The sequence below is a fragment of the Musa acuminata genome, chromosome BXJ1-3 (genome assembly GCF_036884655.1).
Source record: "Musa acuminata AAA Group cultivar baxijiao chromosome BXJ1-3, Cavendish_Baxijiao_AAA, whole genome shotgun sequence".
In the NCBI taxonomy this organism is placed as follows: Eukaryota; Viridiplantae; Streptophyta; class Magnoliopsida; order Zingiberales; family Musaceae; genus Musa; species Musa acuminata.
In genome coordinates this window covers 42,786,893-42,806,882 of record NC_088329.1, presented here as the reverse complement: position 1 = coordinate 42,806,882, position 19,990 = coordinate 42,786,893, and the positions used below count along the sequence as shown (strand labels likewise).

At 39.7% G+C, this 19,990-nt stretch overlaps 2 protein-coding genes and 1 pseudogene across 2 annotated transcripts; 2 read left to right on the top strand and 1 right to left on the bottom strand.

The window, feature by feature from the left end:
- Window positions 1-349: 349 nt before the first annotated feature.
- LOC103978694 (molybdate transporter 1-like) lies at window positions 350-1,799 on the bottom strand. The gene has a single exon (XM_009394585.3). The coding sequence runs from the start codon at window positions 1,797-1,799 to the stop codon at window positions 432-434; it is 1,368 nt and encodes a 455-aa protein (XP_009392860.2). The 3' UTR covers window positions 350-431.
- Window positions 1,800-3,474: 1,675 nt separating this feature from the next.
- LOC103979511 (glucan endo-1,3-beta-glucosidase-like) lies at window positions 3,475-4,799 on the top strand (annotated as a pseudogene).
- A 4,731-nt stretch (window positions 4,800-9,530) lies between these two features.
- LOC135632610 (protein GET1-like) lies at window positions 9,531-15,754 on the top strand. Its single transcript, XM_065141230.1, has 7 exons — window positions 9,531-9,701; window positions 12,632-12,711; window positions 12,930-13,000; window positions 13,846-13,916; window positions 13,985-14,066; window positions 15,409-15,458; window positions 15,550-15,754. Exons 1-7 carry the CDS (start codon window positions 9,591-9,593, stop codon window positions 15,634-15,636), a joined length of 552 nt encoding a protein of 183 aa, XP_064997302.1. The 5' UTR covers window positions 9,531-9,590; the 3' UTR covers window positions 15,637-15,754.
- Window positions 15,755-19,990: the final 4,236 nt, after the last annotated feature.

Genomic DNA, 19,990 nt, shown 5'->3' with positions numbered 1-19,990 from the left:
TGTCGTCGTCCACGGGGTAGGACGGGCGCCCCTCGCCACCCGACGTATCCCTTGTGGAATTGATCGCTTTCTTTGATTGAAGCCACCTGTGGTGATGTGTTTCTGATGCGATGTGAAGCGAGTCTGCATCAAAGCAGTGTCGCCTGTTTATCGAGAGAAACATATTAGATGCATGCATGATCTACGGCAAAATCGACTCTTATCTTTATCTTCTTTCCCTCATTTTCATCAGAATAGAGGATTTCTCTCAACAAAATAGAGAAATTTTCTCATAATTATAGAAATCATATCTTCTATCACATACATCACTTATTCTTAAACAATTTATGATTTAAGAAATATAAAATTACATTAATATATAAACAAACATATCAAGCAACAAGACAACAATTAGCTTTTATGGATTTTAGGCTGATTAGAACGACGTTGCGTCACATGTTACGATCAGTCGTCAGCAGCCTTCTCAGCACGACCAACACGTGCACCACTATGCCGCACACGAACCCGAGCGCAGCGCTGGAGCCAACCAGCGACACCGCGGCGCAGATGAGCATCACGAACGACTCCGCCTTGCTCGACATGTCCCTCGCCGCCATGGCCAATTCCACCCCGGCGAACAGCAGCAGTACGCCCAGCAGCCCCACCGGGAACTCCACCAGCAGCCTCAGCAGCGACTCCCCCAGCACCAGCCCCACCGCCAGCTTCGCCAAACCCAGCAGAGCCACGCACGCGCCGGACCGCCCGCCGAACTTGTACTGCCCCGCCAGTCCCCCCGCGCCGTGGCAGCACGGCATCGCCCCGAACCAGCAGCCCACCAGGTTCATCAGCCCTACCGTGATCGACACCGACGTCGCCGATGCGACCTTGTCGGGGAACAAGTCGGTCGTCAGCTTGCACACCGCGATCACGGAGTTGAGCACCGACAGCGGTAGCTGCGGCACTGCGCCCTTGATGAATCCTTCCTTCCATGCGTGCTTGGAGATCTTCACTACGTGGATGCGCGATGGACCTGCTTTCAACTCTTTCACCACGCCGGGCTCCCTTATTATAGCTAAGATTATGCCGATCACGAAGACAACCACAGCTGAAGGAACAGAGAAGATCACTTTCCTCCAAGACTTGGCTCTTCTTCGTCCCCCGCCTTGTTCATGGATGACTTGCTCCTCCCGACCCTGTTCTGCTGCCTCACCAGCACCGTTGACGATCACAACGAACACGGTGGCCGCTATGGCCAAGACCAAGCCGTCGAGGCCCATCCAACGCCTGTCGCTGGAAGCCTTGCCTTTGGCGAGATCCTGGTCGTACCTGACGTACTTGACGGCGGTCATCGCGAAGGACAGGCCTTGAGCCAGCTGAATGCCGCGAACGACGGGGAGGGGGATGAACTTGTACGCAAGCTCCATGAGACGAGTTGCACCCAGCAAAAACACCACCGCGGAGGTGCATATTCCGGCGGCCATGATCTCCGGCACGCCGAAGCTCGAGGTGGAGATGGCCACGGCCGCGATGGACTTCATGGGCTGGACAGGCATGGGCACGCCGTAGATGACGCCGGTGATAATGTTGTAGACGCCGGTGAAGACGAGGGTGGTGCCGAGGTCGAGGTCCTTGGCGAGCGCCAGGGCCATGATGATGGGGATGTAGGTGCCCAGGTCACCCAAGGCGCCGTTGACCTCCGCCCACCTCGACCGGAAGAGAAGGTTGGCGCGGGCCGCAGCGAGGATCGTCGCGGGGATACCGCGGTCCGGCTTGTCCTCGACGGTTTCGCCATCGCAGGGGTTGGCCGCGTTGGTGGCCATGGTGATTGTGTTCGTTCGACCTTGGTTTCGGCGTCGTCCGGTATATATATAGAAGCGAGAGCGCCTTGGTTTGGTGCTTTCGGGCGAGTGCCGATGGTGGTGGTCCTTTGGAATCATGAAGGGCCAACTACGAGAGGAGCCTAAGAGAGAAGTCGGCGTCAACTGTGGCACATTTTTGGCACGAAGGTTGATGTGATAGAAGATAAGATTTTCCTCTCTGGAGTAAAATCCTCTATTCTGTTGAAAAAAAAATTTCTCCTAATTTGTATAAATAGGAGAGAGGTGTTAATATATTAAAGTATTTTTATTTCTAGCTTCTTCTTGTTCGCGAAGTTTCGTTCTTGTCTTTTGCCAGCGACTAACGTGAAGTTTCGCTTTTGCCTTTGACCAGCGACCAACGTCATTGAGAAAAGCGAAGCTTCGCCCTTGTCAACAATCACAAGTAGCAGCTGATAGGGAAAATACTGGTCGGATGACGCGTCGTGACGACAGCCCCCAGAAAAGCAATAACGCTGACTAGACCCGCCCTGACAACTCCCGCTGTTGAACGGCGACCTCCGACCCCGCATGATTGACCACGACAAGGCAGGACAATGGCCTACCCCCCGCCCATACCCTGCTACAAACCGCTTCACCACGCGACCCCAGCAGCCGCGTCAGACGCCATCAGAGGTACCCCCTCACTCCAGCAGGCGGTCAAGTCAGGTAATACTAACCTCCTCTATAAATATCCCTAAGTCCTAAGCAAAAGGGGAGGCTCGGAACATACTCAATACTCGGAGGTTTCTCCTCCTCCCAAAAACTCCCTCCACATATTTCGCTAACTTGATCGTCGGAGGGGTCGGGTCGAGCACCCCGACCCGACCTTGGTGCAGGTACGAAGCCTTCGGAGACTTAGCGGGCTCGAGGAGACTCCCCATCCTTTGACCACCACCTTCCGGACCCGAAACAAGCCGCGACGACCTTAGGGTCATGGCTGAACAGTTACTGACCGTAACAGCAGCGATCTGCTCTTGCCCTACTCACAAAGTCTCTTGCTTGTAAACCAGGAAAATCCTCTTTTCGTCAATCGGGAGATGGAGGATTGATGACAACAAGCGAAGGCAGCCGTGCTTGCCATCTCTTCATGTTGACATCCACAAAATAATGCTTCTACTCTTATCCGGTCAACACTTTGTTCATTGTATATTAATTCTTGTATATTAATAGTGTATAACTGCAAAATTGAATGTTCTTATCTGCGGAAGGCTCGAAGTGAGTGCCAAGCAATGAATTTTCTATCTTTGAGTGAGATCATTATATACCATTGTTGTGGGAAGATACATGCATATGCTTATGAGAAGAGAAAGACTCCACTAGAAAAGATCTGCTTGCTAAAACCATTTCTTTGCAGATTGGTCGTAATTAGATGACGATTATATTTATCAAGATAACATTGCATTTATTTGACATCATTAAATATTTACTAACCATTTGATTAAGCCAGAATTAATTATTTCATAGTTATTTTTGCCTTAATCTAAGCAATGTTTGGTGAAGTTAGTACGTGATTGGTAATATGCTTTAGATGTCACCAGCTTCTCTCTGAAAGAAATGAAACGCTAAAGCAAAGCGAAAGCAAAAGCTAAAAGCTCCAAAGTTGGGACCTCGATGCACAAGATTTGATCGCCAAGAATCCCCCTTGGCCAAAGCAAAGAATCCAGCGTTAATGTCTTTAGCTACGTGTCCCTTCACCGCTATCTTCTTGTCTGTTCGTCTTTCGTGCAGCTGGTTGCGGAAGAAACCATGGCTGCAGCCATTTCCACTCTCTCCATCCTCTTCATGGTTTGGACGATCAAAGGTACCTCACCATCCTTTTGTATCTGTCGGTGATGTGTGTCGGCTCCTTTGTGATCTCTGCTCTGTTCGTTGATTCAGCTGTTGATGGAGCCGGCATTGGCATCAGCTACGGCAGAGCCGCAAGCAATCTCCCCCCACCCGTCCAAGTCGCGCAGGTCCTCGCCCACAGCGCCACCTTCGACTGCGTCAAACTCTTCGACCTCAGATTCGCCCACAAATGGGTGCGAACCAACATCGTCCCTCGTGTCGACGACACCAACAACGCCCGCATATTCGTCGGCAACGAGGTGATCTCCACGGCCAACAGGTCACTGGTCTCCAGCCTCGTGCCGGCCATGCAGAACCTGCACACCGTCCTCACCAGCTTGTCGCTGCAGCACCGCATCAAGGTCGCTTCCCCGCAGTCCCTCGGCGTCCTCTCCACCTCCAACCCCCCGTCCACCTGAAAGTTCAGGGAAGGGCGTGTCGCCGAGGTGATGAGGCCGTTGCTGAGCTTCTTGAGAGCCACCGGCTCCCCTTTCACGGTGAACGCGCACCCGTTCTTCGGATTCGCCGTCGACACGCTCGACTACGCCCTGTTCCGGCTGAACCCCGGCGTGGAGGACCAGAACACGGGGCTGGTCTACTCCAACATGTTGGACGGGCAACTGGACGCCGTCTTCTCCGCCATCAAGCGCTTGGGCTTCGACGACGTCGACATCGTGATATCTGAGACGGGGTGGCCGTCGGTCGGCGACCCACGGGAGCTCGGCGTCAACGTCGATAACGCCCGGGACTACAACAAGAACCTGGCGCAGCACGTCTCTTCCGGCACCGGCACGCCGCTCAAGCCCAACCGCACCTTCGAGGCGTACATCTTCTCGCTCTTCGACGAGAACCTGAAGCCCGGGCCTCTCTCCCAGCGGAACTTCGGCCTGTTTCATCCTGATCTGCTGCCCGCCTACATCGGAGTCCTAACAACAGAGGTAGAGAGCCTCGTTCCCAATAACTTAGACCAACGCGGGTGGATCTTCTTCTCTTGTCTTTTTCTTGCAGGTGGGAGGTCACGCCACCGCTGCAGTGCAAACACTGAACCCAACACACTCCGATTCAAAGCGATGGTGCATTCTGAAGCCGAACACCGACGTCCTGTTGTTGCAGCAGAACGGCGTCAGTGCGTAAGGTATATATAATAGTATGATGCCAAATGACGTAGGAATACTAGTAAATATTTATGAAGATTTTCTATCAACTTAATCCTTAATGGATCATTTCTTATTAGGTATTAGATCTTCATCCAATAATTCAAGTCTTTTAGATTAGTAGATCTTTATTTATTACTCTCTCATGAGCTCTTATTGGATCTTATTTATAGGAACCAATAATTCATGGATTTATTGAATATCCAATAAGATAGGGGCTCCTACGGATATCTCATATCCGAACCTCTACTCATCGTAATGCCTACTATATGTGTGTGACCCTCTAGGCTCAATATCGAGCTGATCGTGAGTCATACATGTCAGAACTCCTTCTAATTTAGTGAATTATTATCTCTATAATAATTCACTCATCGATCGCGGACGTACTAGGCCACTATGCCGTAGTCCCTAGATGATACAAGGGAATCCAATCCATTTGACCTATTTATCCTCGGATACCGTGTACCTATAGTCTCTTATCCATCTAATATCCCAAAGACCGTATACCGAGCATGATGCTGTCAGACCCATATGGTTTCTACTCGAGTCTCGCTCTAATCAGATTCTCTTGGAGAACTCTTTTTCTCTTAATCCGAATGACCCTGGCCAGAGATTTGTTTGAGTAAGAACACATGAGACATTCCTCTCATAACACTAAGAGTGTATGATCCTCTATCGACATTCAATAGTCCTTGTAAGGTTGACTACCACTCCCGATAACCAATTGTGTTAGAACTGGGAGATCCAAACCTATAAGTTCAGTATCAAAGAGTGAAGCACTCATACAGGACATCTTTAGTGTCTCAAGTCTAAGGACCAGATATACCATTGAGACTACAGAATCACTATCTGACAATAAGGCATCATCAACCATTCAGCATTCCGTAAGCGGATCAATCAGTGAACTCATTCCCCAATGAGCACCTATATCGTATCCCTAATGTCTCCACGTGAGCAACTATGAGAACAGCTGCATCCATCATATGGATGGGTATACAACACACTAGTTTTTCCGGTTATCTCGATGTCCCTCTCGAGTAACCTATGACCAGGATTATTTAGGATCTGTGTTTAAAGGCGAATCGGTCTCATTATCGTGATCTCATCACGATCTAATTCTCATTGCATAGATTCAAGAATATCATAATATATATATATATATATATATATATATATATATATATATATATATATATGTATATATATATATGTATATATATATATGTATATAATATATATGTATATATATATATGTATGTATATATGTATGTATATATATATATATATGTATGTATATATATACATATACATATGCAATAAGCAATCGAAAGTAATAAATACCAAAATATAATAAGCAAAAAGATTGCGTGTTAAGTTACATGTGCCATTACTCACATGATTGGCTTATAGGGCACATATGACTAACAAATCCCCAGCAATGGTCTTTCAGATTGAGAGAGAAGGACCGATTAAAGCAAGACTCGAAAAGATTCTATATGAGCCTGATAGCACCATGCCCGTTATACGGTTTCTGAGATATTAGATGAATGAGAGACTATATATAAATGGTAACTGAAGGTAGACATGTCCAATGGATTAGATCCGCATGTATCATCTGAGGACTATAGTGTAGTGACATAGTATATTCATAGTCGATGAGTTAAGTGAATTATCACAAGATGACAATTCACTGAACTAGAAGAAGTTCTGAGTCAAAATAAGTTCTAAGTCAGAATAAGTTCTGACATGTGCAACTCACAGCCAGCTCAGTTTTGGGCTTAGAGGGTCATATATATATGGCGAATGATGTGATGAATAGATGATTGAATATATGATATCCAATAAACCCCTGTTTTATTAGATTCGTTGGGTGAGACTTAATAAAAGCTTATAGTAGATAATTATATAGAGATCTAATTTTTATTAAGCCATATATGATTGGATGGAGATCCAGTATCCAATATGCTAGGAAAATTAGATCAAGATCCAATACCCAATAGGATATGATCTATTAGGGATAATAGTAGAGGCTCTCTATAAAAAGAGATGTGAGACTAAAAAGGTTATAAGGTTAGACCCTTAGCCGCCACCTCCCTAACTTCTTCCTCAGCTAACTGCCCCCTCTCTAGTGCGAGAGAGTAGCAAGAAGATTGTCCCCTACTACGTTGGTGGTGGTGCGCGAAAGCGAGGAAAGAACGCGTTGTGAGAGAAAGTGGATCATCGCTTCATCCACCATGTGGATCATTGCTAGAGAGGAGAACACAAGATCTCCTTCATTCGTAGACTAAAATCTATATATCAAGGATATATGAGTTCCCTTAGGTGAGATCATCTCACGTCTTACACAGTTTTTAGATTTGATGAGTTTTTGGCTCCCGATCGTTGCACGTGATTTGATATAATTTTGTTTTTGATAAATCATTTTTTATTTTATTTTTTCACAGTGCATGTGATGCTGCCCAAGGTTTCCCAACACTATACTCTGGATATCATTTGTGAACCAAGTGATAAAGTCTACAAGCGTTTTTTCCTCCCCTTGCCCGAGTCCAATGAATATTATCATTAAAACTGAGAGAGTACATTTTTTATTAAGTGAAATTCAAATTCTCTTGCTTGTTAAGTGAAAGTTGCGAGTGAGTGTATTATTCTCGCATTGGGCCTCTTAATGTAGGTAGAAAGGCACGATACATTATGATATCCAATGTATCATATAATGACATCTGGGCATGAAATGTTGTAATATGTTATATTAGGTCGATCCTATCATTGAATGCTTTTATGGATGGGAGATGAAAGTTTGTTAAAATTGGCTTCCAAGATTTTCTAGGTGAATGACGACTAACCTGAGGTGGGGTCAATTAGCGTCTTCCCTTTTGTTTATTGAAACTCTCATCGTATCAAATGTCGATCCATCTATTATAGTTGGATCCATAGAGAATTATTCGTCAAGTCTGCTGATCGGGTCTCAAATTCAATTAAGGCAGAGTAAGGATAGTATGCTCCATTGAATTCCATGGGTAGGGATTGAAGTGCCTCTTTGGTCAATGGTTTGACAGGCCTTGAATGCTCCTAAGATATCAACATATGTCAGGTCAAAGAATCTCAATGAGTGTTAATGGCAGTGGAGTTAGGAACTATGGCTGAGTTTGTGGCATTATCTGTTGGACTAACATTAATATCACATTAGAGTTTGCACCGAGATGGATGCACAAATATGCGAAAGGGTGGCTACTGCTCCCTTAGTTTGAAAGTACTATGAGTTAGAGGTAATGTCTCTTTATTCGAGTATTTATTGAGAGAATCAATGGGTGGACATTCCTATAATATTGACCCTTCTTCTAGGATCAAAAATGTTATAAGATGATGTTATTGATATATGAGTTAGCTTAATATAATTCAAATATATATGCACAAGTTTGTCTGAGATACCTCCGAGATGAAAATGTTGAGCTTATAAAAAGGTTGACCGAGGTACCACTTACACAAAGATCAAATTCGGAAGAGATTTCCCAAACTGATTCCTCTAATGCCCAAGCTAATAACCTAAGGAAGATGAGTGTAATTATCAAGGGTAAAAAGTGCTCTTGACTATGTTAAAAATGAGCATTTATACTCGGTAATAAAGGAACTACATATTTAATATAATATTCTTCAAAGAATCGATATTTAACTGCGTTTAACAATCTTAATTTAATCTTTTATTCATGTTGACGATAAAAGCATAAACAGCTCATAATAGTCTATTTTGGACTGATGTCGACACGCAGACTAGTGGGGCCAACTTATGTCTCCTTCCTCTAGTTTAAACATCATGCCGAGAATACATGTTAGATGTTGATTGATCGACACAATCATCCCTATCACATTTTATACCAAACAACAAATCCCTTATCATTAAATAAAAACTAAAAAACAAGAAGGTACCAAAAACGAAGTTTAAAAATGTAAATAAAACTAATAATGTTAGTCATCAATAAAACACCATGAACATAAATCCATGCACTAAACTAGTGAAGTTATGTTATGAGTAGTTCACTTAACCGTTGAAGAGATTAATTTTCAGCTCCAAGTTGAAGATTAGAAGTCAAACACTTATGGAAATACATCTCCAAAGTTAAGAACAATAGACAACATTACGTAAGTCGAGTTGTTTTATTCATATTAATTGAGCCAATGCAAACGAAATTGGAAAACTAAAGGATTAAAATCCCCATCTCGTAAAAGTGACTTAGATATTTATGGTTCTTTTAATGATTGTTGATATGGAGTTCGAACACACAATCCATCAACACGTCATATTTACTTATATATATATATATATATATATATTCTTAGCTTGATATGATAATCTAATAATCATCCTACGTGTATGTTGACTTGGCATTTTAAATAAGATTTATTATCAATAAATTTAAGATAAATGGTGATTGAGAGTGTTTGTCAAAATTTTTAGGATCCTAATACTTTCTATATCCATATGATTTATTATCATGAAACATTTTTTTGATGATATTTGATCATGTTAAATTAGTGTTGTAAATCCTATTAATTTGGGAAGTCATTTAGATGGATCAATAACAAATCCTAGAATCAAGATAATTCCCCAAACCCGGTTTATTTTTCGGATCGGCCCATGAACCGGGTTTTAGTGATCAGTCTCATTTGGACCGCGTTAGGACCGCAGCTTAAGCCGGAAGTATCGCTTTCCCTTCACAAAACCCCAAATAGCCCGCCCTATCGCCACCTCTCTCTCTCTCCGCCTTCCTCAAGGATGGACGGCGGCACTTCGGGCGGTGGCGACGTCTTCCTCTCTCCTCTATTCATCTTCCTCCTCGTCGTCGTTCTGCAAACCCTCGATGGCCTCCTCGAGCTCGTCAAAAGGGTAAGCGAGTGCAGATCGGCAGGGCCAGTTCTCCCAGAATCTTTCTCTTGTTTCTGTGCTCTCCGTTGAGATAGCATGGGATTTCCCTTCACGATTCATATTTTGGGTTCTGCTCTAAGAAAGCATGGTTAACATTTAGTTATCTTTTCGGAATAATCATTGTTTAGCGGAGTAGAGTTTGATCTACGGTGAAGATCTAGCGTGAAGCGATCTTGTGTATGCTTATGGTACTCTGTTAATTGATGCTCTGTCTTATGCAATTGTGAAGGCGAACAGAATTCGTAAGCAATGAAGAACAATGTTTTGCTTGTTAGGAACTGCTTTGCTGAAATATATATCGCTATTGGAATCGAGAGATTTCCTGTTTCCTTTTCAGCATCTTACTTTCAAATGGTTAAGTTTCGTAAAATTATTCATTAACAAAAGGATAATGTTGCCTACTCTAATCTCCCAAATGGGTTATATGTAATTGAGTTTATAAACTGATGGACCATGGGCTGTCTATGTTTAAGGAAACGGTAATTATTTTCTTGTTTATCTTCTCTATTTACTTTTGCTTATTCTCTCTTTCTCTATTGCTAATTGGATTTCAACCTACTATAGTGCTCAACGTTACCTAATATGGGCTGAACATTATATCAGTTGTTATTAGAGCAAATATTTTTGGGGGATAATTTAGCTACGAGTGTAGAAGAGCTTATTTTATAAGATGATCAAATAACAACTTGCAATTTTTTACACTAATCTTGATATTTGCAAAGCTTGATAAGTGTTGAGGTCATCCAATTTGGGAATGTCAGGCTTGCTTTGAACAATTAACTGTCTACCCACAAGATTGATATGATGTATTTATTTTGGTTGAGTTCCTATTAGAGGATTTGAGACATGATGGAAGGTGTTCATTCATCAATTATGTTATTAGAAGAAGAACAAGGCCTGGTCAACAATCCTCTGTCTTAATGCTAGAAAATAAATAGTTAACTTCTTTACATACTCTATTGTGTAAGCCACAAAGTTGCTGAATAAGCCAAGAATCCACAAGATCAACATTCTTGTTTTTTAGACCTAGTTGATACTGTTACATAAGAAGAGCTTCTTGTAAGTGTCAAGAGGTGATGAAGGTTATATTTTTAAGAATAAATTGAGGAAAATTTCAAGGATTTGCTAATTGAATAACCTCTTTCCGTACAAGGCTAAGGCTGCATGCATTGAGACTCAGACCCAGGAACCTTGTACACTGGGTGTCCCTTTATTGCAAAGGAATTGTTGATTTAACTATTTATTTTAAAGCATCCTCATGCATCTGCGTAACCTGCTATTGATCAAACACTTGAAACAGTTGTATTTAATGTCATTAATCATTTTGTCTAATCCTCGAGTACTTGGCTTCTTTGTTTTGAAAATGAGCCATTTAATATATATTTTGCAATAATAGTTCATCTTGAGGAAATGATCAACATGGAGCTAATTGATTATTATATAGTTTTCTCAGGTATCATTTAGAAAGAGTGTCATGATGCGTTATAGGTTGGCAAGTAGTTGCCTCTTTTGTTACTTGGGAATAAAAGGATACTTTATTAGTTTTATCTATTTAGACTGTAATTGATCGTGTAATTATGTAAGCCAGGAGCCATCTCTTTACAAGCAATGAATAATAATTATCCAGTTTCTCTTGTGTCTTGCTCTCTTTTCTAATTGGAGGCTGAGTTAACATAAGGCTATCTATTAATCCTTCAAAAATATAATGATTGTAGGACAAGCTGTACTTGATATTATAGAGCAATCAAACTATGGCTAAAATGTTTGACTTGTTTGTTATTGAGCAACTTTGTGATACCAGAATTCTTATTATCGACCAAAATATGACAATGCATATGGATTATGGAGTACTCTGTTGAATATATGCCTACTGTTGGATTATGAATGAATCAGTATAACTTGAAATGATATTGCTGAAACAAGTTTGTTACATTTTTCCCAATGTTCCTTTAAGATAAGGCTTTAAGCGCCACACTTTGGGGACCTGTATAGAAATTCAAATAGCTTCACTTATTGGAATTGGACTAAGATTAACATATCTCAAGTAACATATTTTCAAACTTTGAATCCTGGAACATGAGAATCTTTGTTTTGATTATTATAAGGGCTATTTTGAATGGAGGTTAACTTAATCATTTTGTCTATTACCAGTAACTTCTTTAATCAGATTTATGAAATACTGATTTTTTTCTTTGCTGATAGTTACTACATCACCATAATTGCCTGGCTATAATTTATTGATTGCCACTATCTTCTTTTCAGGGTTGAATTTTTTCCAGAATGATTTAAGTTTGTTTTTTGGTTTCCATCTATAATTCCTTAAGGTTCAGTTGCATGTATGCTGGTGCATGAAGCAAAATGTTTCTTCCCCCAGAATGATTCATGTATTTTTTGGTTTATATCTATAATTCTGAAATGGTTTTAGGCATGGAGCCTCGATGGTTGGAGAATAATTTTTTTGTCAAGATGCATCCGTTTCAAAATTTCACATTTAGCTGCATGCACAGACATTTTCTGCTGCTCTGTGCTGTTAGACATTTCGATTTACACCTTTTTTCTAAACATATATTTCACTTTAGATTTTATTCTTTCTATAGCCATTGAACTTCACTCTGTCATATCTACTTGCTGGTTCCTGTAAGTAAATATTTATATGTGAGTTCAACTGTGGTATGATTTTTTCCTCTCTTCTGCAACTTTTATCCCTTGCCCTTTTGTTTCTCCTTCTCGACCTTTTCTTTGATCATATTGCTCTTTTTTTATTGCAAATGATATTAGTTGTTCTATAAGATACTGATTTTTTCTTCTAGAATATATTTATGTAAATATGTGAATTTTGATGACTTTTATGAGGACCTTCTGAGAATTCTTGAGTAACACTGCCTTTACAGAAAGGGATGAAGAGTGCTGAAGAAGTTCAATTGCGAAAAGAAATCAAGCAACTTTTGAAAGAGGCAAGCTCGTTATCAACGTAGGTGATCAAACAACCCCCAGAAGAGATAATTGTATTACAATTTACAGTCATTCAAATTTTTGTTTTTAGTATAGGCGGCTTCTTGTAACCTTTGATGGCATGTCAAGTCAAATATTAAGTATGGTCTCTGGCAGTTTCCTCATTACGCTTGCTTAAGTATGCATATATTGCATATATTTTGAGAATGGTCTATTAGTGTTTTCCTTTTACTGCAGGCCCTCAACCTTTGCTCAATCTGCAAAGCTTAGGCGATTGGCTGCAGCCAAGGAAAAGGAGCTACTAAAAAGTATTTAAATTGCAGTTTATTTTCTTTTCATTTTTCTTTCTCCAGATATTTCATTTGGGCTTAGATTATGGGAACCAAGTTCTTTGCAATCATAACAGCATGTGAGATAATAACTATCTTTCCGTGTGTGGTTTTATCTAGAAGAACTTTTCATGCTGCTTTGACTGATGTCCCAGTATTCTCCAATTAATAGATCAATCCCTTAACTTGGTTCTATATAAAGGGATATATATTTGAGCAAGGTTTATAGTCTGTAATTGATAGGTCTCACTCAGGTGCAATACATTGTGAATTATTCTTTAAATGCCTATTTGCATAGTAATGGAAGATGATAATGATAGACTGTAAGATCTAGTTCAATCCTTCTAATAAGGTGTCATTTCATACCAAGTTATATCTTGAATTTATTAGTTTTAATTAATTCACTTGTATCTGGATGGTTTTTTTTCATTTAATTAGGGGTTGAACTTTAGGTTTTCTAGATATAGTTGGATTCTAGTTAGATGAGTATTAGATTTGAGATCATTTGGATTTTTCTGTTCCTTTTGACTTGGTATATATTAATGCTAGGTTCTGATCAATTGGGAAAAATATCAGGTTATTTCATTAAATTAAGTGGTATGCTTGTTGCAAACATTTCTTTGCTACTTTCCTTATCTTTCTTCAGTTATTATGCAGAGGGCAGGCCTTGATACAACGCTTAAGGTCTCTCCTCTGCAACCTAAGTGCTTAGGGTTCCAGACACAGAAATAGTTGTGCATTGATTTTTTTTTGAATATTATCTACTTCTTCCTCTACTTCTAGTTCTCTGAGCATTTCCTTTTACTTGTTTAATGCAAATGCAGAACAGGAGGAGCACAAGAAGGAGAAATCCTGGGCTTATGAGTTGTGTGGAAGGGCCCTGTTGGTTTCTAAGGTAAAATGAGTATCCATATTCTTTCTTTTTCCGGAGTCAAGGATTCATTGACCATTTCACTTCTGCAGGTACTGCTCTATGCTGCACTTGTCTTGCGGTTCTGGGGGGTTCCTGTTGCAGCAGTTCCTCAGCATCTGTTGCAACCTTTTGGTAACACACTTATAGGCCATTTTCTCCCTGAAATTGAAATAATCAACATTGCTTACAAATTTATGTTGAATAATGTTGCTACATTTAGTTAACCTATTTATGTTTCATTTTTATGAAATGTAAATAAAATATCTTAATATGTTGGTCACATCTATTATTGCCGGGTTACACATCGAAGCAGACATTCCTGAATTTTCTTGTCCAGTATTTCTGCCTTCCATTCTTATGATCAGTATATAAAACAGGAAACAAATTGTTTGTCATTAGCTTATTGAAATATTAGATTGCTTGTCATTAGATCATTGGAAGTGTAAACAGCATAGAAATGTGGACCAACCATAATTTTGGCTCCAGGCTATTCTTTTATGAAAATTGAGCATTCATTGTAGTATTTGCTGAAAGTGATCACATAAAGTTTATTGCATATATGGTGTGATGCACTAAATAATTAGACTTACGATTTAAGAATGGCTGGCCCACGGAGAAGTGCTCGTTTATGTTTGGGTTTAGGTAGGGAGGGACAAAATAATCACATTCTTGTTCTTTGGCTACTATTTTAACTGGTTCTAGACTATGACAATTTCCAGAAGCTATTTTTTACCTAGGTGTGGCAATTTTAGTTGTGGTTGGATCTGGCTGTTTTATGGTCAACATAAATTTGCTGAGATTATGACCCATTTATTGTTAGGGTAGAAGATTCAATCACAGCCAACCAACTAAGGTTCAGTCAAGTTGAAGTCAAACCAGTCAAACAAATAATGTTTAAATAAATTCTAACAAAGATAAACTAATTAATAGGAGGATGGTGCTGATTTCTATGGTACCAAGGTGTTATTCACTGTTGGATGATACACATTGTAGGGTTATAGGGAATCTCTGAATGTATGCTGAAGAAATATCGATTTTATTAAGTCGCTTGAGGGATTAGAGAATGCAAAAAATTTAAAAACCCATTCTGTTGTTTATCCATTGAGCTTTTGATCCAATCCATCTGTTCGAACACTGGATTACCCAGATTTATTTCATGTTGACTGACACCAATAATTTGGCCTCCTAGTTCAGAGGTAAACATGTACCTCCCAATCATAATCAGGTTCAATTTGGATGGTCCAAAGTTGATCTGACCAACAGATTTTTTCAAACCAACTTATCTTGGGCGGGCTAGGATCAAGGATTATGACTTCTATCAACCCAAAAGCATAAACACTAGTGTGTTGAGCAAATTTTTGATGCTTATTTGTATATTTCCCTTTCTATCATCTGTATCATATCAGTTTATCTATGTGCACCGCATCTCACAATTGACCCAACATCAAAGGCTGATGTCATCTTGATTTGGCAGGCAAGATATTATCCTGGAGGGCTGGAGATGCTGTCACAGGCCAAATCATGGTAAGCTCATTACTAGTTGTATATCAAACACAATGACTCCTGGAATTTCTTTCTTCCATGACCTTGTACTATTTCACTGATCTAAATACAGGTTGGGATGGTTCCTTGGCTGGTTTTAACTTCTCGTGTCAGCAAGTTCTTTTGGCAAAAGCTCGCAAAAACCTTTCTTAATTATTAATTATAGAACTGACTTTGCCCAATCTATGATTGTAATCTGGTATGTGGGCCACTTAGCTGTAGTTTCTGCTGGATCCAGATTTGTAATTTTTGTGCATCTCATTATTCTCCTTCTCTTATGCGGGCAGTTTTGTTCAGTTAATTTTCATTCTTTTTACACTTCTTTATAGCATCAAATGTATCAAAATGGAGTCAATTTCTTCAAAATTTATTCTAAATTGTGCTTGGTTATGAAAAATATCACCTACAACATCTTTGGAAAATGATCTAATGATCTAAGTTAGAAGTTCTGAGAGTTGCCTCATGTATTTATCAATTACACTGTTCAGCATGCTTGGCATACCACCAAGGTTGTCACATGACCAAACTTAGGGACCTGCCTCATGTATGACTTGCAATGTATGGAGACTTTGCACATGCTTTCAGGAGCTTATGCTAGATTGCATGTAAATTTAATTCAATGATACAGAGAACAGAAGATTCTGATCAAGCCCTCAGCATGATATTTAATGCAATAGTAGGATGCAACTATGTTTGCTTTGTAACACAGTAGGATCACACCTGATGAGCATCAGTGAAAAATACAAAAAAAGAAGTAATGTGCATCATATATATTTGATGCCTCTGTTACAAAATGGTTGATCACAGAACATTAGGTTGAAGCTCTCAAAGCAATTCCTGGAGGGAAACAATGGTAATTATCCAAGATATTGAAGGCTCCCTAAGTAAATCTTAATGTCAGGTATTGCTTCTGGTGTTTCTTGAACAAATGATTGCAGTAGAAAAAGAGAAATAAATGCTTGTTTTATTCACATCTTTATTACCTGTCCCCAGAGGATTCCTTGATCAGTAAATGTTCATGCCAAATAGTAAAATAATTTGGTATATGTATCCACATAATTAAAAAAATCTTAAAAACTTGCATATGACATTGTGGTTAATTTGTGTCAGCTAATTATCATTTGGCTATTAGTTGAAGTTATAAAGGCATTAATGCCTTCTAAAAATGAGTTAATTATAGATTATTTCATATAGTTAGTTCTTTTTAGTATCTCATTTGCTTTAATATCGTTGGTTTTATTGACGGAAGGTATAGCACATGACGCACGTGTAGGAATGTCACAAAAATGATGGTCAAAACGTTAATCTTAATGTCCTAATTATGTTTTCTTTCTTTTTAGTGGTAATGGTAGATAACGATGTCATTGAAGTCATGAGTAATTGTTGTGGTTTTAATTGGTGAAAATGACACAGTGGTCGACGAGAACGATACAGCGATATCTTTAGAGACGAGTCGGGCTGAATCTTGAAGATAGAGTTGAGGGATTTCTATGGCTTCTTACAAAGGGAGGAGGCGGAGAAGGAAGATGAGAGAGAGTGACAATGAAAGGTGAGACAAAGTGAGAGGAGAAAGAATACGACATAGATCTAAAACGGCAAAAGGAGGAAGAAGGATGAGGGATCGAGGAAGAGGGGAAGAAGGGGGAGGAGGAAGATTAGGGAGAGCGACAACAAGAGGTGAAACAAAGGAGAAGAGAAGGAAGAAGATGATGTAGATGTCGGCATTTTGCATCTACGTCGACATCGCTTGACATTTGTATCGGCATCGACACAGATGTAGAGCGATGAAAGGGGGAAGAAGGATAAATGATCGAGAAAGGGGAGGAAGAAGGGGGAGGAGGGAGAAGATGAGGGAGAGCAACAATGAGAGGTGAGACAAAGGGAGATGAGGAAGAAGACGATGTAAATGTCGACACTTTGCATTTGCGTCAGTGTTGACGCAGATGCCAAGCGACTTTGATGTAAATGCAGAGTGTCGGCATCTACGTCATTCTCTTCCTCCTCTCACAAGAAGCCACAGAAGTCCCTCAACTCTATCCCTAGGACTCCATGTGGCTCATCTCTAAGGACATCCCCGCATCGTTCTCGTCGACCATTATATTATTCTCGCTAAGCATAACAACCATCCACTACCTCAATAGTGTCGTCGTCCACCACCACCTCTAAGAAGAAAGAATACATAATTAGGACATTAAAATTACTTATTTTTGTCCATCGTTTTGTATCATTCCTACATGTGTTGTCACGTGCTGCATCTTCTGTTAGTAAAACTAATTATGCTAGGGTAAATAGGGTTAATTGTTTCACGGGATTTCAATGTCAATTTTTTAAATCTAGGAATCGAGATGCGAAAGAGGTTTAACTACATGAGGTAAAATATGTACTTAGCCCTTTAAAAACACATAAAGAATATTTTATGTATTTATACCTTTTTTTAGCTCAAAATAGATAATGCTAATTATGGTTAATCACATTTAACTTGAATATTCTAGATTATTAAAAGAGTAATATATTTAAAGAATTTTAATATTTTGAGTAGTATATATGTTACATCAAAATTTTGAAGGAAAGAAATTATTTTTCAATATCTATTTTCGATTTACACTCATCATTAACAAGAAACCTAATTCAAATAAACAAATTACGAAATACCTCGATCAAAAATTTTACCAAATCTACGTTCCACCGACTATCCAACCGTCTACGAACTTTTCCCAACATCTTATACTTAGATATAATATCTTACTCCAATTTGATTAGATCTGATAGGTCGAATAGATCTACTTGTCACATAACGCATGAATGATCATTCCTTCTTGTTTAATGAACCTACAGAGAAAGAAGTTGCAGAATTACCTTCAAATCACAACACCTTCACATCTCCAAGAGCTGAAGCTTCACATGAGCATATCCTGCAACTAAGAGGCCACCATCATCTTCTGATCTCTTCTCAAGATGAACACAGAGTTATCAGCAAAGAAGACGTGGCTCCCATTTTCTTATCCACCTACAGTTGATTGATGTTGTTCCTTCATTTGTCCGACACAATGGTCCAATAACAGTGCCAGAGGCATTTATGCAGTGGAATCATCATCATTCACATCACTTCGTACTACTACTACTACTACTACTACAAAAGAAGTAAGAACTCTTAACAGCAACTAATCCTGGATCATGAATCACATCATCTAAAGAATATTGCTAGATTAATTGCCTGTGTGTCAACTATTGACTCTTCTGTGTGACCTATGGTGGGCCTCGGGCACCGTTTTGGGGTAGTGCGATGGAGAGAGGATTCCCTTCCTCTTCTTGGGAGCAATCGAGTGCTCCGGAAATAGCTCGGCAGGTCAGGAAGCATTAAAGGGACGTGCTTCCTTCCCTATTCGACCATTCTTCTTTGGACACAGCCACATATCGTTCTAAGCTGCGTCTTACGATACATGCAATATAAGAGCAAACGAAGAAAGCAAATATAATCGATCGATCGTTCATAATAAAATCTTAACTTGAATTTTTTTTCATGATATAGAAACAATGGTCAAATGTAAACAAAAAAAATCCACCAAAAGAGTATTTTTAATAACTTATCCATTAAATTTATTGAAGTTGTCTCTATCAAGTCCAAAGTCTTTGTCCACTTTAACACGATGTGTGGTGTATGAGTGATGAGAACCCCACACCCATAATAGACGTTTCTTAACCCCATCCATGAGTAATGCTTTTTAGTATCGGAGCTCCCCATCTTACCATACTCTACCCTAACTCACCTCAATTCTACATCATCCAAATTAATAATAAAAGACACGAAGGTCAACTCGAGTTCTCACCTATTATATAGATCGTTAAAGATTTTAATTTTTCTTAGGTTTTAGATTTAGTATTTTTAATTTAAAATAAAAGATAGATCACATTCCAACTTAAATCTCATCATCATCGTTTGATCTTATTTCAAAAATATAAATTTTAAATTTATCATCATTATTATTATCATTGTCATCATCCGTAGTATTTTATTTCAGAAAATTTATCACAGGATAAAAGTCACACAAACTGACAAAATTCAACGACATAAGCTCATAAAAATCCGAATCGTCGGGAATCCAAACATTAACTCCGCCGTTCATTAAAGATCACGAAAGGATTCTGTTGGTTTCAGGTCCGCATAACCATTTGCAGGAGCAAGACTTGCATGTGAACGCTCTTGTCCCAAAGTCAACCTCGTGCCGCATTTAACTCGAGTCAACCTTTGCCGTATGAACTCCGTGGAGCGAAGTCAAAACTCGAGCTCTACGTTCATTTACATATTCTCAACAGTTATTATATGCGTTTGATCTAATCTACCATAGTAATAATACATATTTAATATTAATGATGAGGTAAGGTAATTTTTGTTCGTCGACTCGAAGATGTCTTCCGGTCAAGCAATCTCATTGTACGATATGGCCGTCTCAGGTGTAGCGCATTGACTTGACAATGACGGGTCAAAATGGAAGAGGGGAAGGAGAGAGAGCAGA